This window comes from Limanda limanda, chromosome 15 (genome assembly GCF_963576545.1).
Source record: "Limanda limanda chromosome 15, fLimLim1.1, whole genome shotgun sequence".
Classification (NCBI taxonomy): domain Eukaryota; kingdom Metazoa; phylum Chordata; class Actinopteri; order Pleuronectiformes; family Pleuronectidae; genus Limanda; species Limanda limanda.
Window position 1 is genome coordinate 22,215,512 of NC_083650.1, and position 24,868 is coordinate 22,240,379.

Below are 24,868 nucleotides of genomic sequence, written 5' to 3' on the forward strand. Positions count from 1 at the left end.
ACTCATTGTGGGCGGAGATCTGCCTCGAGCGGTGGGGATGGGCAGGAAAAAATAGGGAAGAGAAGAGAGATTGGTGGAACAGACGGGAGAGAAGAGAGAGAAACCAGGAACAGCCTCACGTTTCAGCTCTGAAGTTGTTAAAATGAAAACAATATTTGTTATTAATGATAGCAGCAACAAACTGCAAGTGTAAGTGGAGTCAATTTTTCTCTACACTGTAGTTCTCTCTTTGCTAGCTCCCTACGGCTTCTCCTTCATACCTTTCCTTGACTTAGTGACTTAGTGAGTTTTCCATCCGGATCAAGGAATAGCGGCTAGGAAAGGAGATTATTTTCAACCAGAGACCAAGCGACTTTCATTGGCCCAATTACCATCTCAGTAACTGCTGCCTGAATAAACTTTCACAAAACTTGCTGCAAGGCTGTTTGTGAAACTCTTTCTTATCACAGAGAATGTCTCAATCCTATTAAGCATAAATATTTAGTAATAGGGCCAGTTATCAAAATAAATGTGAAGGGAAAGGAGTGTAAGTCCACAGAGAAATGGCGGCCAGTGATAGCTGTCTCCATTCATTTCCCAGTGGATGGGAGGGGCCTCATCCGCTCCTGAGAGACAGAGGACCAGGGGGGTGCGGAGGAATGGAGGGGGGGCTGATGAGTGGAAAGAGAAGCAGGATGGGAAGAAGGGGAAAAACAAGGGAAAAGAGGTGATGGTAGCTGAAGAAATGGAACGGAAGACAGTTCGGTCTTGATATTTTTCTCCCTCCCCCTTCATCAGTCAGTCGGAGCAGAGGGGAAGTGGGTGTAACGTGCACTACAGGGCCAGAGACGGGGAAGGAAGCAAGGAAGGAAGCATTCTAATATTACCCCCTCCCACCCCCACATTCATCATATCCATGAATGAAAACACGCTGGGCTCCTTACAGTTTCTGTTCAAACAGTCTCAGCGTTCCTTCCTTGGTGCTGGTAAACCCAGGAAATAGTTCAGTTCACACAAAGCTCCTCCATGTGGAAAGTTCCAGTCCGGCCCAGCGGCTTCTAGGCGTCTGTTATTTGTTTGTGCTGCAGTGTTTATATGAAACTAAATCCCATGTCTATTCATTTGAAAAGGAATAGTCCAGCAGTATGTAGTTTAAAGGGATAGTTCACCCAAAAATGAAAATTCAATCATTATCTACTCACCACTATGCTGATGGAGCGGTGGGTGAAGTGTTTGAGTCCACAAAACACTTTTGGAGTTTCAGGGGTAAACGGCATTGAGGCTGAATCTAATTCAATTCAAGTAACCAGGGACTGATTCTTCAAATGTAAACAGGAAACAATTCATTAAGATCATACTCAGTTTCCTGTACAACAGGATTGAAAGTTGGGTCGCCATCAATTCTGAAAAACTATTGTCCAGACTTCATGTCAGTCCTTGACTATGAAGACATTCTACACTTGTCACGCAGCCTCATCAGACCTCCAGCAGTCAAACCCAGTGTCTCTCAGTGAATTATGCTTCATCACTTACGAGAGATTCCACACACATCACTGTTCCCTGTTTCACTGGGTTGGATGAACTTCATTACAAACGACAAGACACAGTCATCTCACGTTGTTCATCTTCAAAGCTCTGTCGTAAAAACTTCCAAAGGACCTGAGCTCTCTTCTCTCATTTCAAACCAGTACATAGAGAACAAGACCCAGTAACTTCTGAACTTCAGACATCCCTCATGTATGCACCAATGCTGGCCGAACTGGATTGAGTTTCACTTTCTAAATGGAATGATTTACAAACTTCCCTCAAACCGCAGTCTTGTGTTCCCCTCTGAGATTTGAAATCATTACTTTTTTATGTTTTTTATGTTTTCATTCATTTATTTTTATTGTGTTGTTTGGTTGCTTGTGTTCAGTTAGTTGCTTGCTGCTGATTGTGAATGTGTCTTGTTCTCTGGCCTCTCTTGGTATAGAGATCTTGGTCTCAAGGTGACTGCTCGATTAAATATAGATTAAAATAAATAAAACAGTATCAAGTTGCCCTGTGACCTCTGAGTTCTAGGTAGTGTAAACATCCTACACTCTCGGCGTCTGCCCCCTGGTGGCCGGGAGTGAGACTGTTTGCTCCACCTGGCTCAGAAGCTCGACAAGCAGCAGGGGAGGAGGGTTCAAATAAAAAAATATAAATATATTATATACTCTTTATTCAGAGTCCAGTGCATAATATCAGTTACAGCACATAAACACAGGCTGTTGTGTGCTCTCAGTTTCACATGCTTTTACTTTTAATTCTCTTTGGCATTAAAGTTGACATCAACTGTGTTACAATGACCTCATGTAACTTTGCTGTGCAGCCTGTTGGAATAAAGAGTTATGAGACTAAAGGATTTGTGTAAGTCATCCTTGCTTGGATTGCTGGGGAATGCTTGCCATTCTGGACAGGAAACAGGGAGCGGCACGTCTCTGATTGGCCGGAATCCCTGACCCAACGACCTCAGTCATGGCTGTCCCACTGGGGCTGGGACAGACACACACACGCACACAGTACAGAGTGTGTGGCAGAAGGAAATGGGATAAAAGTGATGGAAATTCAACCCATTAGTGTCAATAGTAATCCGAGTCTTGAAGTGAGACTGTGACCTGTAAACATCCATGTCAATGACTCTTTTCCTCAGTTTTAGTTTAGAAAAAAGAAAAGAAACTAATATGTTTATTCATTGATGTGTTTTCTTAAGAAAGATGAAGATGAATTATTGTGTGTGTGTGTGTGTGTGTGTGTGTGTGTGTGTGTGTGTGTGTGTGTGTGTGTGTGTGTGTGTGTGTGTGTGTGTGTGTGTGTGTGTGTGTGTGTGTGTGTGTGTGTGTGTGTGTGTGTGTGTGTGTGTGTGTGTTGAGAGGCTTCCATGGCTAAGTGGCAATAGGAGGAAAGACGTACAGAGGAAGCAGAAACAGTGGGTGTTTTCTTGCAAGTCTGCTATTCTAAGACTAAAAATACACAATGTATAATAAATACATAAGCAGGGCGGATGTGTCTGTTCAAAGGGGACTGAAGTCTGTTCCTCACTGTTACACAGAGGAACATGTATCTGAGTATGAAAGCTGGAAGATCAACACAAACCTCCATAGCTATAAACACAATGTATCCTGAAGACTGAAATCGAAGTGACTTCTGCTCTTGGATACTTCATGGCTGCCACTGGATTTTACTGATGTTTTTGAACAGTGCTGAACCCCATCAAGTGAATTGAAGTGAATAGTCTCTGGAGTCACATCACATGTTCCATTGCATTTAGATTATTCTCTGCATGAATGAGTTTCCTCCAACTTTAAAAAGGTTATTTCCACTCTGTCTCTGCACTAATGCATTTTTCAAGTGTCTTTTTGTGAATATTTAATGTTTGTCATCTCTTTCAAGTACTCTTTTATCTCTGCCGTAATTTGTCATCTATTTGCATAAATAAAGGGATTATATATTTCATTATTGTTAAGAAGTATTAACATGTGTTCAGTCTTTTAAAAAAGGTGGCCCCCTTCTTTGAATGATGTGCACTGATTCTAGTTTCTAAACTGCAGTATATAATAATAGAAATCAATTCAAATCAGTGGGTTTGGTGTATATTATTCTTCAGATTTGTAAGTGGTTGTAATTAAAATTATTGTTTTGGGGTGGAAATATTATAAACATAATACAGTTGTCCTCTCGTATTTTTTACATGATAGAAATATATGCATGGAGTTACCACAAGATGGAGCTATAGTCTAAAAATAACCTCAGAGAGAAGCACGGCGCTGCCCAGTACCAGCCTTTAACATGTGATGATGTTTGTGTGAATTCAAAGGTTAAATAGTATGACCAATAAAGACTTCATAAAGATTTACACATACCTTCTGCTTCATTGTCTCTAAGAAAGCTGTTTCAAGTGTGTTTGTGTGTGTTCTTGTACAGCTATCTTTGTGAGGACCAGTTTGAGCCTATAAGAGAAACACTAAGGAGTGAGGACATTTTGTGACCCCCCCTTGAATGGGGGTTAAGACTTGGTTTTGGGGTTAGAATTGGACATTTAATTTGGATGGGTTAGGGTATGTGGCTAGGGAATGCATTATGCTAATGAGTGTCTTCACTAGGATTTCATTAGGCCTTTTCTCCAAGGCGACTTACAATTAGTGCATTCAACACCTATGAGGAGACATTTAGTTTAGGGGTTCTGTATCTTGCCCGAGGACACTTCAGCATGCATATAGGGAGACTGAGGACCAATCTGGCAACCTGCTGGTTGGAGGACGACCGCTCTACCCCTCAGCCACAGCCACGCATGTAGAAGATAGAAGTAGGAACGTGTGTGTCTGAACACAAAGTTACTCGACCAGTAACAAATTATTGAAAACATGTGAAGTTCCTGTTTTGCGCAGCCCAGAAGAAAGCAGAAGTGAACTTTCAGCCAAGGCCCTAGTTTCTACCACAAGACCGAAAAAAGGGAAAGTCGGCGAAACTAACACTGAAGATAGTTTCATCACGTCATCAGGTCTGAGTGACAACCGTCTATAAGCCTGCAAAGTCTGGGTTTTTCATACACAACAGCATGACAATGATTACACACAGATTAAGCCAGGACCCATCAACCATCATTGATTCCAATTTAAAGCAGGCACTTTGTAACCTGACAAACACATTGTAGCTAGTGTTGCCACCTATAGATAAATTACAACGCAAACTGTTTGAGTGACCATACTGTAAAAACAATTTTCTCCTTTCTTCAACTAATAAAGTTTTAAATATTTCTTGTCTGTTGATAAATAAACCGTCAATATATAACTCATAAAGGCTAATCAATAAAAGTGAATAATAGAAAGTCTGCAGTTGTCGTTAATGCATTGATTTTGTTCCTGTGATAAAAGGATTATAACTGATCAACCAAAAGTCATAAATTATTTATTAATTGTCAATAAGGCAATTTCATTACATTCAATTTAAGGTGCCCATGCCGAGACACATCAATCAATCAATCAATCAATCAATCAATCAATTAATCAATCAATCAATCGATCAATCAATCAATCAATCAATCAATCAATCAATCAATCGTTCAATCAATCAATCAATCAATCAATCAATCATTCAATCAATCAATCAAACTTTATTTGAATAGAATCTCTTGAGCAAAACAAATGTAATTCAAAGTGCAGACAGGATGTTAAGTTAATGAAATATTTGTTAAACAGTTCGAGAGACAGAAACAGTAGTAGCATCAGTAATAGAAAAAAACCTACTATTAAAGAAAGTTAGGTTAATGAAAGATATATTGAAGCTAAAATCAAGCTCTTAAATACGAGAAATTGCAAAGCACTACATAAAACAAATTAAACAGATATATAGTAAAAAAGGTAAAAAGTCAATAAAGCTGAATAAAATAACTGATAATGATCAACACAAAAATCTAAGCAAAAGAAAATAGTTAGGACATTTTTTTTTTAATAAATCATAAAACTATTTATATAAAAGCCTAAACTAAATAGGTGGGTTAATTTATCTTTACTAATACCAACATTTTCAGCTCCTCTCTGATCCTCTGGAAGGCTTTTCCAGCGACTTGAGTATAGAACTACTTCTTTTATTAAGACCCTGAAGATTCTCATCCCCATCCAGTGGTTCAGTAGCGTTCAGCCTTCACCTGTCATCCTCAGTATTGAGACGTTTAGAAAGAGGAGAAAAAGAAAAACCTTGTTAAAAAGCCTGAAAACAAGAAGTGCTGCTGGGGTTCACTCTGCTGTGTTACTGTTACTGTTGTGAAAATAAGTGAGTGCTGGTGATTACCAGACTCCTGCAGTGTCTGAACCTCCATGTTCTCCCCACAGGGATGAGAGAGGAGATTATTGTGAAATATATTTTTAAAGGCTCAGCGGTGTGCTACACGACACGCTGTGGAGGAAATGGAAGATGAGAGGACAGGAAGCACATGGCGACACCATCTGCTGTTGGGCAACAATGCAGAAAAAGTGCCAAACTGGAGGCTCACACACACACACACCCACACACGACACAGAAGGAAGACAGAATGACAGCACAGACAGTATCCAGGTGGCTCTGATGGTCAACAAGCATCTCTGCTTCTCTGCTCTCTTCTAATCGCTGATCTTCATAATAACCTGATGAATCCATATTTATGTGTGGCTTCTTCTTTAACGATGAAGTTAAAACACTGCGTTATCAATCGATGACGTCGGATTATGATCACATCTCCTTTTGAGTCTCACAGCTGAACTGAACTTTCTTTTCAATGTGTGAAGTAAAGTAAACGTCAGTACTGTTCAGATCCTTATAACTTTGAAATGAGTGCAGATCAGCAGGGGAGTGATGGGGGAGGACATGCAGCACGGTACAAGGATACGAGACATATCATTTGTGTCTGTCCCAATCCTGAACGAGCCAACTGGATCTATTCTATATCTATAAAACATGTGTTTCATCTAAAAAGTACAAATTGTTGTCTCTCTACGGAGGCTGCAATGTTTTTTACAGTAGCCCTAACTGGACAAACTACACACCTTTTGAGTTTTTATGAAAACTGAAGGACACCACAGGTTCTCTTTCATGTTTGGAAGGAGCGGGTGAGGTGATGGGTAGCTGCACCATGAAACTTCACCAGTAGATGTCACTAAGGTCTACACAATGAACCTTTAAAAATACGTACTTACTTACTTTTGCTCAAGTTGAAAAGTTGATGTCGTACTTTAACCTTTACTTGGGTATAGTTTGGGCTATGTATGTGTTATTTTAACCTAGGTAATAGGTTTAGTACCTCCTCCACCACTGGCTGTGAATAGCATCATCATCACTACCATCTGACATCAGACCCGTCGCAGAAGAGAAGCACCTCCAGCCATCGCATTAGAGAAGTTCCTGTTATATATGTGTTCAATAATACAGTGTGGCCCTAGAGGGATGTTAACTTACACAAGTTTTGTTAGAAGAAGAATCGACTGTACACTGAGTCCTGGGAAGTTCTGAGACAACTCGTGGCCAAATGACTGTGTGTTCTAAAGCCACAAAGACACACAATGTCATTGGTGTCTTTCTTGCATAACTTAATGTCTGGAACAGGATGTTGAGGAATAACATCCTGTTAGGAATGTTCAAATACTTAATGAGGTGGGAAAACATTTTGTGCTGTCATTTCTCTAAAATGTTTCCACCATCATAGTTCATGATAGTGTACTACATTTTACTTTTAAAACACACTGGAGATAAGTTGTGATGCAGAGGGACTGCATGAGATAAACCCATTGAGAATGATCACATAACCACCAGTTTGAACTCTAAGAGTACTTCTACGTATTTTACACACACACACACAGTACAGATTTCTACACTACCTGTCAACATAAACCCAAGAACATCTCCACACCATTCACCGAAATACCATGCCTGAACGCACATAGCGGAAGGCCTCCTCATTCTGCCAGTGTGAATCAAGTGAGTGTGCATGTAATACATAGACAAACACACGCACAGACCAACTTCCATAAACTATTATGTGTAGTGTGATATCGTTGCTATTATCAAGAGTTAGAGCTCTAAAACCCTTGATTCGTCCGCCTGCTCTGTACAGACGGTTATGGTTACGATGATTAGACTCGTGCTTCAGGTTCACTCTCTGACAGACAGACAGACAGACAGACAGACAGACAGACAGACAGACAGACAGACAGACAGACAGACAGACAGACAGACAGACAGACAGACAGACAGACAGACAGACAGACAGACAGACAGACAGACAGACAGACAGACAGACAGACAGACAGACAGACAGACAGACAGACAGACAGACAGACAGACAGACAGACAGACAGACAGACAGACAGACAGACAGACAGACAGACAGACAGACAGACAGACAGACAGACAGACAGACAGACAGACAGACAGACAGACAGACAGACAGACAGACAGACAGACAGACAGACAGACAGACACCTACCTTTATCTGAAAGTGCTCAGCCTCACATGAGACCTTAACACAGCAGTGATCATATCAATTATATACTCTCTTGATTGGAAGATTTACAATACCATCACTACCAGAATCACCCAGGTAACACTTTCAACATGTGAAAACATAGAATCTTTTATTAGCATCTCGTTACAGTGTTAAAAATGTGCTTTTCACAAGGTGACGTGTACCTTGTTAAAACATTTCATCCATCTCATTAGAGACCTGCTCGTTAGCTTGGTTCCATAAGCAGCTCTTCCTGTTATAATGAATATGTTTCCATCTATTTTTATATGAGAAGAAAATATCATAAACAACCCTGAAGGTCAGATGGAGGAAGAGATAATGATTGAGCAAGCTGTCCTATAAGGTATAAACACTATTTTTATCACTTTAATTAACTCTACATATAACCATAGCACCACTCACATCGCCATGTAGAATACATACAGCAAGGTTTCATATGATCTCAGTTTAGATGTGATTACATTTAGATATATTAGAGGTACAGAATCTTGTTTTTATTTTATCAGGGCTTGAACACCGAATAGAGTAAGACAGTGTGAGGCCCGACTGAAATTGTAAGGATTATTTTTCAGGCAAATTAATTGGCTTTTTGAGGGCTTTAACGTGCTCAAAATCTGAGGACACTGTTGATGTTGCATCCACCCAGAACACGGAGGAGGAGATGCAGCCAATCAGCAACCAGACTGACCCAACTGTCGATCTCCTGCAGGAAGAGAAAAAGAGTGAAATCCTCCAGTGTTATGGTGGAAAGGAGCCAGCTGTGCTCAAGATCAGGCTCAAAAAGATGAAAAAGCGCGGACCTGCTCAAACTGAGCCGGTCGCAGGTGCTACCTGCTCTGAATAAAAGCCACAGGTGGAAGTTGATGTTGATGCTTCATCGACCCAGAGCCCTGAGGAGAGGACGCAGTCAATCAGCAGCCAGACTGACCCCACTCCTCATGTGAAGACCTCAGTCACAGAGGAGGAGGTGGAGAAGCAGTATGAGGACACTGTTGATGTTGCATCCACCCAGATGTTGCATCCACCCAGTGAACACTGAGGAGGAGATGCAGCAAATCAGCAACCAGACCGACCCAACTATCGATCTCCTGCAGGAGTCTCCCAGGGTTAGGGTGGAAAGGAACCAGATCAAGATCAAGCTAAAAAAGAGGAAGAAGCACAGACCTGCTCAAACCAAGCCACAGGTGGATGGAGACGCTGTCCAAGATAATTTTTGACAGTTTTCTCAACCATGGCAGCTTGGATACCAGGAGCACTGTGGCAGACTGTGCTCCAGGTTGTTGTCAGTTTAGAGATGGTCCTGACACTGAGCTGCAGTAGCGACTCCAGGAGGAAGATGGGCCTGTTGCTGCTTGAAATGTTGAACAGCAGAGCAGGTACTTAAAGTGATGGAAGACGTCAGCGATCAGCTGTTGACATGATGAAGAGGTGTCCAGCATCTGGCTGTTCCTCACTTAGGTGATCCGCCCTCTGCCTCCGGAGGCGTCTCCGTTGATCAACACTTTGTGGGAGTCCAGAGTATCGTACCCCCTCACCATATCTTTCTATATATATGTATATCAAATGTAGATAATACTCACATTTTCTGTGAGAAACTGATGATTAAATGTTTCCTCTGTGTGTAAAGAAAACATCTTTTCTCCGGACGTGTCTGTTTTAAACAGGAAACTTTATTTAAACTGTCAGTGCACAGCACAGAGAACTGTACTGTCTATCTGTGTCTTCTGTCATAAATAAAGTTTTTTATTGAAAAACATGACGTACTCCATCTGGCTCAAGGAATAGTGGTTAGGAAGGGAGATGATTAGTGGTTCGGTAAAGAGATGATTTTGACTTTCTGAACACAGCCCTGGTTCTAATTAGGCAAAACCTCCTATCTGTGCTCCTGGTTAAGATCAGTGTTAGGATGTGAATTTTGGTTAAGTTTAGGTTAGAGTTAGGTTTAAATCGGTCATGGTTAAGGTTTGGGATAAGGTTTTGGTTGCAGTGTACTAACTGAGAGAGCTGTGCAAACTTAATTCTCCTTCGGCTTATTTTGTCACATTTTCAGTGGGTTGAGCTCTTTTTGGTTTTCCTTGCATGCAACTCTTCTCTTTAACTAACAGCATTGTTTACTGAATATATATTTACATCTTCCTGACATTTCAATCACCAAAATCTATTTTCTCACTAGTATCATTTTAAGGAGATATTAATCCCCCACCAAGAAGGTTTGTTTTCTCCCCGTCCATCCGTTGGTTGTTTGGTTTGTATGTCTGATTGTTGCAGAGGAAGAACCCATTAACTTTTGGTTCAGATCCAGCAACGTTTTATCTCTTTGCTCAAATTCATGAATAAATTCATAAAAATCTGGATCGAGTGAATTTAAATGTGGTGACATATGTATTCTACTGAGTGGCATTCTAATTATACCTTAAATGCTTATCTCATAACAACAATACGCTTTGTGGTGATAACAAATAAATTTCTTCTTTATAACGCCACAGATTTGAAATTTATTCTCATTAGATTTTCTGAATACAGTGAGATCTGAACAAGCTAGATCACAGCTTATCACAGGCTTAACATGAAAGATGTTCTTGCAACCACAGTGAGCTAGGAGTTAGCTCTTTTGAAAAACATTTGAAATACAGTGTTCTCATCAGCTGTTCTCAACAGAACCAAGAACAAGTGGAAGGGTTGATGCCGTCACTGATGGGAAAAGAAGAAAAGTCCAGAGGGAGCGGGATGAGTCGTGTGACAACATCTTCCTTCTTAAGCCCTGGATGAAAAAAAGCTTTCCAACTTCTGATGGAGAAAACCATTGTTTCAAAGAAGTCTTCAGTCTGTCTGCCTTTCACATAATGGATGTCCCCATGCTTCTCGGCTCTCTTCACTGAGAACTTTAATCCTGTTATCCAGCTGGCAGATCTGCTGCAGCAGATGTGTCCTTTGTGCAGGAGAATCCCAGTGAATTTCATTCTTGTCTTGGCACAGACATCACATGATTGACTGTGTGTGGCTTCAGAGCAGGCCATGTACATGATGAATTATTAAAAAAACATGCAGCCTGCTTTAAACAATAAAATAAAGGTTGTCAGGCTTTGCAGAAACTACATTTTGTGCAGTATGTATTCTAGAGAATGCTTTTGCAGGTAAAATATCTGGTGTCTCCTACATTTCTGCAGCTTTAGTTTGTCTCCTTATCATTTGTCTATTTTCACAGTTTATTATAATCCTCATATGAATGGGCACTGATGGTTTACACCTGCCAACAGGATCATTTATCTCTCTTCAGGACACCACTGCAAATAACTGTGTAATTGTCTGATGAAAACAGATCAGATGAAATCAGCAATACAATGTTCTGGGTGTATATATAGGATAAACTCCACATCATATACTGTACAATGTGTGGCCATCAGAGTTACATGGGCAGGTAAAGTTACTAAAAAGGAAAATTACTCCATGCAGCTACAACAAATACATGACATACCTTACAATTAAAGTCCATTGACTATTTATTAAGATGGATGATCCAGAAATGAGGCCAAAGCACTGTTTGCGGAGTAGCAATCAGGGGATACAGCTGCAGTAGTGAGTTCCCACAATACACAAACTTGGCTAATCGTGAGTCAGTTTCACCCTGTCGTTAAAGCATCAAATTAATAATTGATAACAAACTTACAAGAGAATTGAACACCTCTCATCGGTGTGATAAAAACTACCTAAAAAGACAGAAACCATCATTGAAAAAAAAGAACTTTTGCCAGTTTAGTTTCCCATCCACTGACATGGAGGGGTCAGGGTTCATGACCTCTACTGCAACCAGCCAGCAGGTGGCGTGCAGGATGATTTGGTTTCACTTTCGGGGAGCTGTCATATCATTTTAATTTTTCTTTTTATATAGCTAGTTTTCTAGACTTGATTAACACTCAAAGCGCTTTACAGTACAGTCTGCCATTCACCCATTCACAAACACATTCATACAGTGCATCTATTAGCTTTTTTCTATGAGGGGCAATTCAGGGTTCAGCATCTTGCCCAAGTACACTTCGGCATGCAGATGGGGAAAACTGGGGATCGAACTGCCGCCCTTCTGGTTGGAGGACGTCAGCTCTACCTCTCAGCCACAGCCTCATGTCGTCCATACTGTCTTTATTAAAGATCATGAGACCAGGGCAACACTTAATATTAAGAGTGGAGACTAAGGAACTGTGATTATACTGTTCAGTTTCCAGAGGTATTATGTATTTATACCCTGATGTTCAATAAGTCCCAGGATGCATCCCATTAGATTTCACCCAGCATCATGATGTTCTTATCTTTTCATCCTCATCTTCCTGTTTCACTGTGCTGAATTGGAGGGAAGGATGTGGCAGGAGGTGTACAGTATGTCAGAAGTAATCAAGCAGAAAAGTGCAATTTTAATGTCAAAGATGAAAGTGTACCTGCATTTCCTGCCTACTCACACCAGGTTTAGTCCCCATTGCCTTGGACAGAGAGGGGTTCCTCTGAAGATATTCATTGTTAATAAATGTGTCTATCACAGGTGATGGTATTTTAGCATACTTATCTGTGAGAACTGTCCACTAAATATTACCAAATGGTAAATTCTGAGGAACTGGGGATCAAACCACAGTCTCCCCTAAACTGTCTAAATGCATCACTACCAACACTACCAAGATGATAAAAATACAAAATGGATAACACAAAGGTGAACACAACAACATTCAATTTACCATTTCCACCTACAGGACAAAACATTACGTTTTCACTGTCACTTCAGACTCAGCCATTAATTATTTTAGGGTGAGACTGAATCAGAGACATGAGACCAAAGACTGATTAATGAGGTGGAGGAATCATGTTTGAGTTTTGTAGTCTATTTGTAGTAAGTGTTAACGTTAAATATAAGTGTCAGAGCGAACAGCAATCATATAAATATATAATATTTTTTAATTTCACCTTGTTATCCTCAGCATTTAAACCTATATGGCACATAATCTACATGCTTATCCAATTACATCCGTATTTATTTTACAAGTGGAAATCATAATCTTTATCTAATGTTTCCTCGGTACAGGGCAAAATATGTAGTGACAGTCCAACTTGGTCACGCTGTGTGTTTCTTTGAGGATCAAGTACGTGCTCTTCTCTGAATGTCAATACAGAACCATTCTTTGAATACTGGAGGAGGCCGGTTATCTCTCTAGTTCTGTGCGTTTCATTCTTTCACTTTGCGTGGGGCTGCTCAGTCACGAGAAACAGTGCAAGGATTTAACAAATTAGCCAGCACTCACACATTCTTTTTTTTGTATTAAGCCTCCAACAATACACCAGTTACCTGCCATTTGCTTTTTTCTTTCTTCTGTGTGGCATATTATCGTGTGTGCATGCATCTATGTGGATATTAATAAGTTCCAGTCCGATTAAAGCCTCAGACGTCAGATAATCTTAGTTATGTTCAGTATTTGAATGTGAATCCCTTTGCATGTTTAATCCTCTGCTCTGAGCTTATTTAACGGTGATCGCTGCTCAGCCAAACGCTGAGGTTTTATCTCGACCAATGAGATAATTCCTGCACCTGACAAGCTCATCTTCTGAAAAACTGCATGTGATGCACAGTGCTAGTGTTGGCTTCCTTTACACTATCCACTCAGTCTTAGTCCACATCCGCTGTTTTATTTGAGTTGATTGTGTCAGATTGTGTGATCAGCACAACATAGCGAACAGTCATCTATGGAACCATCACATTTTATTAATAGGCCAGATACAAACAATCTCAAGTATTATATATTGTTAACTATTCCTGCTCGGACTGCACATGAATCTATCTACTCATACTGAACTGTATATGACCAGAATGAAGACAATAATGTAATAATTATCAAAATGCTGTACAAAAAACAGGATGTACAGGAAATCAGCTGGGAACGACATCAACATACAGATAAACGTAAAAAATACAAAAGAGGCACTTAAGAATATCAGACACACACATTCATACATCTATATGTACACATACGGGATACTAAAATTCAGATATTTGAGCCCATGTCATCGCACACTTCACCTGAAAAGTTATTGTGTTTTACAATTATATCAGATACACTTGGCTAGAGGAGCGTTGTAGAGGCCCTGAAACACAAGGCTTGAAACTACAGGAAGAACAGCCGAAAAAGTCAGGAAGAAGCGTTAAAGTCCCGATCATGTAGACCATCGCTGTCTTTCACCACACATGGCTTTTGATTTCACTGATATCTATCTCCTGCAACCAGGACCCCAGGTGCCAAGTGTTTAACCGGAATCCAACGACATTGCTTGAACTTCAGAGTAAGGTCACGGTCGCACATATGCAAATGTGAAGCGAATATCGAAGCCACCCTGTGATCTGCCTCACTACAAGAAGCAAATGTTGTATTCCCCTCCTTGTTCACGCTCATTGGAAGTGAATGGGAGTGACCTTGCCCTCATATTGTCCTTTTATAGAAACTAAACACCAGCGACGAGTGACGCTGTCCACTTCTGAAATGATGGGGGTGATGACATGATATTCGTCAGCAGAAAGTTCAGATAGAAAAAACTAGTTCTACATACTTTAAGGCTCCTGTACCCTCATTAGAGTTTCTTGGTGGGTATTTTCTGTCATCTAAACGGATACATTTGAATAAATAATCCAATAATCTATACTGCCACCTACCACTGTATGTTTATCCTAGTTCAACACTATAAATGTATAATATGGATGTCTGATTTTAAAAGTCCTTTAGCCAAATTATTGCAAAATGACACAATATGAGAACAATCACTTGTGTTTATGGCGCAGCAGGTTCCTGGCTATTCGTAGATCATAAATTTACAGTATGCAGATCAACGATTATTAAAAACCTACAACGCTTTCAACCGGAAGACATAGATTGTCAAAAGAGTGCAACGCACAACACTTCACCTGCTCAGCACAGCCCACAGTAAATATCCCCTGTTCAGTAACGTGTAGAAGACTTTTATATGACAAACCACACCCACTCATCATGGATGTTTAAAATGTCAATATGTTAGCCATAAAACCACAGTACAGCTATCGTTTTAATTTGAAATATTGAATACCGGTTTAATTTTCAACTCTTGAATTATATTTCCTAATAAATAATGAAATATTTACAGTCTATTCCTGTGTACTCTTGTTCAAAGCCTTCATAAAATGCAACCTGATTTATTGCATGCCCTGTTAATCTATAGGCTAATCCTGTTTGTGTTCCTAATACAAAACAGAGGAGACTAGCAAATTGTGCTGAATTATGATTATTATCATGACACAAAGCCATCTGAGAAATTAAAGGTCCTGAAGCATTTTAGGTTTAACATCATATTAAAAACTGCCTGTCATTATAATACTGCAACAAATCTCTGAAGCACAGCAGTCATTAAAGAGTTATTAAAGTGTAACATGATACACTTTGAGCAGTGAGACTAGTGGTGAAACAGAGACACTGCACTGTGTCATAGTTACCTACATTGTATAACAGAAACTACACTGCTCCCGTCCTCTTCATTTTCTTTGACCAAATGTTGGAAACTACACTTGTTTTCCAGTTTATAGGATACACCTGACTTATTTATATTATATTTCAGTCTAATACAACAAGAAAAAAGTGAATGTGTTAAAGAGGCCTTTTCAACTACATGCTCATTTTGAAGGCTGCAGTTTGAGGTTGATATTGAACTTTATTGCATTACACAAAGAGGTGTTTCTGTTGTTAAGCCTTCCCTCATGGGTTTGAAAGGGCTGGACAAAATAAAAAGAAACACCACCAGACATAATGCAGTAACCTTGAACAGCACCACAGGCCATATTTACAAAAATGTTCAGCTACAACAATGCTGGAACATCCGTTCAGGACTGTTGTATTAGACTGCATTCACTTTGGCTAAGTAGACCAAATGAACTAACAACTGAGCCATCATGTGACCCTGTTGAATTGTGCTGTACCAATCCCAGTTGAGAGGATATTTTTGAAGTCACTAAATAAGCCACTCTTCTCTAAACTCTTCATACCAACAACAAATCTTTTTATAGTTCTGTACAATTTTCAGAGGAAGCATCTCCCGTCAAGTTGTTGACAGTGAAACTTTAAAGAAGATAAATATTGTGTTGATATTATTATTACAAGAATTTCAAGTAAATCTCAATAAATATGGTTTCCGGGTATTGCTATGAGAGTCTAAGTAACCCCTGCCCTTTTCAGGCAGTCCTCTTCCTCCTGTCTGCCCCTAATGTCACTATTACATGTCAGAATTAGAAAGAAAAAAGGGAAATTATCTCTGTCTTCACGTTATAATTTTCACTTTACAATGCCTGTACAAAGGGAGCTCAGTCCAGCTTGTGGCTCAGTGGAACTCCAGCTACACTGATGAGTATGCGGGACTGTTTTCCCAGAACCATCAACATCCCAATCAGCAGGTGCCTTTGGTTCTGTGATGCTGTTGAATCCACAATTCTCACCTGCCACAGTTCTGAAATACAACAATAAATAAGGCAATGTTCTTTCTCACTGGTACCTAGTCCACGGCCCCAATGAGGAAACACCTTGAACTACACGTTTGGATCTCTCCTGGCTCAGATGATTTGGGATTTGGTCCAATGTGAGATTGCTTAGCTTCACCTCCCCAAAGCCCCCTGCCCCACATTATAATCCCATGAACAGATAAACTGAATAATCTGCAATAAAGTTATATCATAGTTTATGGTAGCCCTTAAACTGAATAGAACAACATGTTTATTAGATTCCTAGATGTAACTACTAATGTGTATTACTGTCCTGACCCTGGCTTTCAGAGTCTTACAGGACCTGCTATTAATAAACTTCTACGTTCTTTGTATTGAATTGGTTGATTTTAAAAACTGCTGTTTTTTCTGCTTTAAAAACCTGATATCATTCAAACTCTTTTCCAGACTAAGGAACAACTTCACTGTACTCGTTCCTCCCTCCTCTTGCTCCCGCCAACATCAGCGCCCCCTCCAGTCTGACCATATTAGACCCGAGTCCTGTGTAGCTCTTCAGTCCTGCTCCAGCCAGGTCCTGGCACATCACGGCATCATGGGAAGACACAATAATCCCGCTTCTCGTAAAGGTGGAGGAGGTGCTGTCCTCCTCTTTTCTCTGTGGCTCGGGTGTTGGAGCTGGTGCTCTGATTCCACTACTCCCAGCACCCATGCTACCTCCGGTACCAACCCCTCCCCCTTGCCTTTTAGGTGGCGGACCCCAGAGGAAGGCATGGGCAGGCTTGTAGTGCTGGCGGGCGTAGCGAAGCAGGCGCCTGCGGGTGGCCGGGAGGCGGATTGTGTAGACGTAGTACTCCAGGACGCTGTGCTGCATGTTTGGAAGGGTGTTGTGGCACAGCGACTCCTCCAGGAAGAGGCGAACCAGTGGGGCCTTGAAGGCCTCATAGCCCAGTTCACCCAGGGACTTCAGGATGCGAGTGATCCGCAGGTAGTTGTGCTGAGACCTTTAAAGATCAGAACAGGAGAAGCATTATAGGAAGAGGACAAGAGCGATCAGATCTTAATCGGTTCTCAATATGGACACTGGAGATGGCAGGGGTGAACTGAGTCTTCATATTTGAGCTGTGTGTAAAGATTCATAATAAAAATGACACAACACAGCTTTAATACTTAATTGTTACTAAAATTTTCGGTTATCTATCTATCATTATTGTTGTTGTTTTCATTGAGTTGTGTTATGTGTTGTTCACTGGACCACGTTCATGTGGTCCAAAAAATAAGAAAAACATCCCAAGAGGAAGAATGTATATACTATTCTTGATACATCAGTGTACATCAGCGCAGTGTTTTTGTGGTGTTTATGTCTCTGTGTATTGCTGATTGCCGTGCTGAGATCGTGATACCCAATGTAAATTTGACACTGATTTCTGACCTACTGTGCCTATCCTCTTAATAAAAATATTAAAAAAAAAAAATGACACGACAGTTTAAGACATTTCTAAAAAACTATTTTTGGCTGAAATATATTCAAATTAACGTGACGAAATTGGGAAGAAATTAGCAAAAGGACTAAAAGGCTGCACCAACTCGTTTGACCAGGCACAACTTTTATAATTTTTTAGAAAAGCTTCTGTCTGATAGTTCAAGCCCAGAAACCACGGTGCACCAGATGATTAAAAGCCAGACAAGGGACTAATCCTGTATTGAGCAGCTCGTTTATTGTGTGAGGTGTCTGTTGTTTTTCATGTGGTTTGGATAATGGAAACAATTAGAATTAGAAGCAAAGAAGACGAGGAGGTTTGTGACTTGAGGAGCTACGGTAATAGCCTGAGACTTTGCTAGGTTGAAGGAGAGAAACGCACTGAACAAGGAGCAACTTATAACATATAACACTCAGGTGGTTGTTTGGCAATGCAAGACTTCTCTCAAGGAACGGAAACCATCAGGAATCCCCCTTTAAATGACCATTTAACCGTCTGTTTGCTGACGCACACCATGCCGTTTCACATTTGGCTGCTGATAGAAGAGCAATTAAGTTGCGTGGGGATTTAGAACAATTGCCTCGCTGAAGAACACAAAAGCAGCGATCGGCAACCGAGCGATTACTTTGCACAAATTCTGGCTGCAGTTGCACCCCCCCCGAAGCTGCTGCACAATGGCTTGATGTGTGTGTATGCTCACTCATTAAGGTGCTGGAAACGCTCTTGCCAGTTTTGAGCCCGGGCGACGTTTCCGCTCTTATCCAGCAGTTTGACGCCATAGAAGTCCAACATCAGGGAGTAGGCCGCCAGGAACCTCCGCTTAGCTTCACGAGTGCTTTGGAATTCCTGACAGGAGTCAACGCAGAACATCAGAAACCAACAGGCAGGTAGTGTTCCATCTTTCTGCCTGGTGAGCATTTGAGTGATGGGATGATAATCGTGTGGAACGCGAGAACATAAAATCTGTATAAATGTCTTGTTTCACCCAAATTGCATCTAAATTTGCTCAGAGACACATTTGCACTCAATTAGCAGCTAAATTGCAAGGAGCATCCCCAGAGGTTTGCTTTGAAGATTCTGTTTATGTCCCTTATGAGGGAGCTGGGTAACTGCTTTTTTCTAATGGAGGCTACAGTCACTCAACCAAGCTAAGCACTTATGCAATGATGAAGTGCAAAACAAATCAGACAGGCAGGACAGACAACAACTCTGACAGTCTGTAGAGTCTGCTTGTGTATGTGTTTATTATGTGTTTCTGTGTGTGTGTCTTACTTTGATCTCGTCCTGAGTCAGTTCATGTGCGTAGAAGTTGAGCCCTTGTTCTCTTAATGGAAACAGCCTGCAACACAAAAAAGGAATACGTTTTTATCAACATGGTGATGTAGACGATCAGTTAAGTGTCCTTTTCCAGCAGTTGCTATTTCTTTCTATCATGAAGTGAAGATGCTACCACTTATAATAATCCAAACCTCACACGAACACAGATTCATCAATCATAGCTTAGCAATCACGCTGACAAGATATGCTACAATACATGAAGTAAGACTCTCTGCATATGAAGGTTTGTTTTAGGCTTCACAACAGGATGCCATCAAAGATTACAGCAATGTGAGCATCTCTGTCAGGTTATTTTTTGGCTTTGGGAAAGTTTGTATCATATTCCAACAACCACAAAGCACAAAAGCCGATGTTTACGATACCAGAGATAGTTAGTTCCACACATCGGAAAGTGAGACTTTGAAACCGAGTGCAGCTACTTTCTGGACATTTTCGTACAATGTAATAAATCATTCCACTACATCAAGTTGTCCTTGTCCACTTGGAAGAAAATGTCTATGGAGACACAGGCAGCTGCAGACCTGGACCTAGGGCCAGGCTGAGAAAGAAACTTAATACGATTGACTTTGGTTTGATAACTTAAGTTGTAGCACATTTTTAATTTGTCATTAGTGTACCTAGGACTCATTAACTCAGAGGGATAACTTGAGCCGTTCACATATTGCACAGGCAGTCTAACATCCTCCCTTTATTTCTGCTGACTTCTACTTGACAACTAGACCGAAAAAAAGGGGTTTTAACATCTCTCTTTACTGGGGCTTGTACCATGTGATAAACAAAAGTCAGTTGATGCAATCACGCTGCAATCTAATGTATATGCAAATCAAAATAGAGCTGAAAGTCTCACCACTGAATGTAGGTGTGATTGTGCTCCAGTTTGTCATAGTCACCTCTCCACTTCGACAGAATCTCCTCTATGTAGATACCTGGTGAGAGACAGAGATAATCAGCCGTCAAGCATATTATATTGTGTGTGTGTGTGCGTGTGTGTGTGTGTTTGAGAGATAGAGAGGTAGATAGAAAGAGAGAGAGACAAACATTATAACATTGGATCAGTTCACTAATTTGATAGTGTTTCCCAGTCAAACATGACCTTTCGCTGAACAAGCCAGACTAAACCCAAAGTCAACATGTCTTCTCCCTACAGTGGCAGAAGGTCTGCATGCATAAAGAGAGAGAGAGAGCGAGAGAGAGAGAAAGAGAGAGCGAGAGAGAGAGAGAGAGAGAGAGAGAGAGTGTGTCTGTGTGTGAGTGAAAACCCACCATCAGGCACTAGAGGGATCTTGTTCAGGTAGAAGCGCAGGTTACGGTACTCGTTGGGTTGCCTGGATCTTTTGTAGTTCTACACAAAAGTGCACACAAAGATCAATGAAATCTTAAAGGATGTCAACATTGTATGCGTGCTGTGTTTGTGCGTGCACGTGTGTGTGTGTGTGTGTACCGGGTAGCTGTGGCGGTATTTGTAGAGGTCCCTGGCAGCATAGAAACTCCTCTTCATCTTTGGAAGAGACTCCGGGGAGTCCGTCAGCTGAGAGAAGAAGAAAGCAAAACAGAACATGATAAGAAATTCAAAAAAGATGGGAAAGAAAAGGGACAAAAAGAAGAAAGTAGAGAGATATAGTGCAATGCTTTTCTGAAACACAAACAACTCGTGTTTGAACAGATGCAGTGTAGCTTCCATTCAGCCGTATTAAAAGCACTGACTCTGCTTTTGAGCTGGAAGTCTGTCATCATGCATTTCTCTCTGGCGGAGGAGGACAACTCACATCAGCACTGCTGTGCAATTACTACAAAGGGATGCTAGAGTTGATTCTTGAGTAAAATCTGGGTCAAGCTAAAGTCCACGGGTAAAAAAAGGCTCACTGTGTTACACTGAACCTTATCCTGGTAAATCTACCTATATTAAACTAAATACAGTGGACAGCCTGTGGACTATAACAATAAAAGGTAAAACAAATTTAATTCACACATTACTTTAAGCCATATAGTGTATTAATGATCTTAATTTTAGTCATTTTATAGCCATGTTTGAGGCTTTTATTTTGTCATTTATTCCTGATACTGAGCTATTACCAACTGCATCATAAAAGCAATTTCTGGTTGTAATCATGGCAGATAAAAAAAGTAATACTTTTGATTTCAACAGTGTGAAATAATTTAGTAGAAAGTGAGCCACAGAGATTGAACAGCCCTGCTGGTTTTTAATATTCTCCACAGCGTGGATTTCTCAACTCTCAACTCAGGCATAAACATTAATCTCTTATTTCCTCCAACCAGCAGGCACACATTGTACTATCTTCTACATCGTAGTATATATATAAAACATAGTACGTTAAATAATTAACTAACAACATTACTTCCACAGTATATGTACTGTATTGTGTATGATGCCATGTTTGCAGCTCAGCTATTTTATATAGTACATATGTAAGCAGTTTAGTTTGACCTCTTTGATGAAATACCTTTAATAAGCAGCCATTTACAAATTCTTCTCAAATATTAAAAACATTAAAAACGAGCTGCTTCTTGTACATTGATAAAGTTTAGTGACAGAAGGATTATTTCAGTCATTCTATCTCAACCACTCTGGAGAGCTGACCCAGCATGTGGTCATATTTTCTCCTAAAAACGTAAATAAATGTATTTTTGGATGTAAGCTCCCTGTCCACTACCAGGACAGTGGATGTCCTCCCCGTGTCCTGGCACATGTGACCGGGCCCCTCTCCCCTCCACGCAGCACACGCATCCTACGGAAGCTCCGCTGTACCTGCGGGGACGCGTCTCCGGGCTCTGCGGCGGCCCGGTCGCCCTCCCCCGGGCTGACGGAGTCGGACACGCCGCTGTCATCCTCCGCCGCCGCCGGCTCGTCGCTGTCGGAGCCCGACCCCCACGTCGAGTCGCATTCCTCCACGGTGCTCGGCTCCTTGAAACGCCAGGTGCCCAACAGATTTCCCATTGAAACAACACATGCACCAGCGGCCCTTCTCTATGATCCTCTTCCCTCTCGGAGCTACATCCTCTCCTCCGCCCGGAGCCTGTGCAGAGGTCTGGACTCTCTCCGCCCTCACAGCCTTTCAATGGCAGCGGAGGGGATTTCCACTCCAGCAGCGATGATGCTCGGGTGTATGAGGGAGGATTAGTGCCACAGGAAGAAGCAGGAGGAGGATCAGAGCTACACATGTGTGGGTGTGTTCATAGACAACTGTTTGGTTTGTTTTAAACGTCAGAGATGTAGTTATGACACTGCATAAATTATTGAATTGTTTAGAAAAATAACATAATTATTCATAAGTATGCAGTGTCATAGCTACATCTCTGACGTTTATAACAAACCAAACCGTTTAAAAATCGGTTGAAAATTGAGCAAGTTATGGTTATTTAAAAAGTACGCACCACTACAACACAATGTTATGGGTGAGCGAGCCGCCCTCAGCAAGATGGCCGCCATGTGGTGACGTTCGACTCTGTTGGCCGGCAACGGGGCCGAGACATCTAGTGTTTATATATGATATCTATGGGTGTGTTGACCTGAATGATTGCTACCTATTCGACAGACACTATTCATCCGGAAGATTGTGCAGACAACAAATTATTATGATAACACATCTGCCTTTTTTTTGGTTCCAGCTGTGAATGTGAGTAATTCTTAATATTAGACAGCTATCACCAAGTGTGGCCACGTATTACAGAGCCTATGTGTTACCAATTTTGTTATCAGAATCAGAATCAGAAGGTTTTATTGGCCAAGTAAGTTTGCACAAACAAGGAATTTGACATGGTGAAGTGGCTCTCAGTGTGCTTACACAGAATACACATCACAACACAAAACAATACAAACAGTGCTACGGTCTAAATAAAAAAAGGAAAGAAGTGCAGGGATAAATATCAAACGTCATGAGTATTACGGTTACACTGCATACACCCACTGACGGCCACGTCCATATATGCAAAGTAGGCAATTGCCTGTAAGGCGGCACTTTGGCAAGAGCAGCGAAATGTGAATTCCTGAGGGAAATGTCAATCAAACTGCACCTGCAGCCCCCCCCCCCCCCCACCCAGCTCTCAAGAGCCAGTGGTCGATTCACTTTAACTTTGTGTCTTTTTTGTGAAAGCTAACTGAACATATCAGTTAACGTATCATATTATTATTATTATATTTATTTACTATTATTATTATATATACTGTTGCTGCCATTATTATTATTACTATATGCTGCTATTATATTGGTATAATTACTATCATATATAAATATATATTATGTTATTATATTATATACTATATATACTATTTTTCTGTTTTTATTCTTTCTACCTCAATATTTTTTATTTTATTCTATTGTATCGTATTTTATTGTATTCAAATATACCGGCTGCTATGACGACTTAATTTCCCTTCGGGGATGAATAAAGTACTCTATCTATCTATCTATCTATCTATCTATCTATCTATCTATCTATCTATCTATCTATCTATCTATCTATCTATCTATCTATCTATCTATCTATCTATCTATCTATCTATCTATCTATCTATCTATCTATCTATCTATCTATCTATCTATCTATCTATCTATCTATCTATCTATCTATCTATCTATCTATCTATCTATCTATCTATCTATCTATCTATCTATCTATCTATCTATCTATCTATCTATCTATCTATCTATCTATCTATCTATCTATATATCTATCTATCTTTCTATCTATCTATCTATCGATATATCTATCTATCTATCTATATAATTAACGTGAAAGTCAGGGCTGGAGCAAGAGAAAATGTGTCTGTGTGTCTCCGCATACACTCGCACACACACAGGCTCCGCCCCCACTCACTTGCTACACACAGTGAGATAAGAGAAGCATTAACGTAAAGTAGCCAGCAAGTTACTTTGTTTAAGAAAAAGTGGAAACAAACAGTGAAAATACAGAGTTTCTCTCTGTTCCACAGATCAATGATCAGAAGGCTGGATTGTAACGAGCTTGAGTTTCCCGTGTCCTCCTCTTCTCTCCTGCTGACCTGCTCTCACTTTAACACTAAACACCAACACTCATCAGAAGTCATCGGTAGCTGATCAGTGAATGAAGTAACTAAGTGATTGTTTGATTCACTCCAAAGTTTGTGAGACTGCATTTAATCATCCTGAAAAATGACTGGTCAACATTTTACTGCTCGTTACGTGGCGCTCACAGTCATTAAACGTCAATCCTGTACGTGCCCTTATAACTTGTGATCAGTGATAGTGTTTTATTGTGACAGTGTAAAGTGAGCACAGGTAAGAGAGTGAGAAGGAACCAGACTCCGACAGAGACTCCGACACAGGACTACCGGGCCTTTAATGAGCTTCCTGAAGCAATGCTGGTTATAATTATGCAAGAACCCGACATCACTAAAACACTGATCGTAGCAGAAAACATGAATCGATTATATTCAGTCTCTGCATCGATGCAAAGTCATCCACGTCTGCATGGCGATGCATCTAAGAATCGAGAAGTTTCTACAACTATAATGACTATAGGATTTTCTGATTATGTCCACACCTTTTTGCCAAGGTTAATGTCAACATG

At 40.6% G+C, this 24,868-nt stretch overlaps 1 protein-coding gene across 1 annotated transcript; it reads right to left on the reverse strand.

The window, feature by feature from the left end:
* Positions 1–13,716: 13,716 nt before the first annotated feature.
* On the reverse strand, positions 13,717–22,325 carry LOC133020672 (opioid growth factor receptor-like protein 1). The gene is made up of 7 exons (XM_061087338.1): positions 22,068–22,325; positions 20,742–20,828; positions 20,564–20,642; positions 20,148–20,226; positions 19,235–19,301; positions 18,663–18,808; positions 13,717–17,485 (listed from the first exon to the last, which is right to left on the reverse strand). Exons 1-7 carry the CDS (start codon positions 22,254–22,256, stop codon positions 16,933–16,935), a joined length of 1,200 nt encoding a protein of 399 aa, XP_060943321.1. The 5' UTR covers positions 22,257–22,325; the 3' UTR covers positions 13,717–16,932.
* Between the last annotated feature and the right edge of the window lie 2,543 nt (positions 22,326–24,868).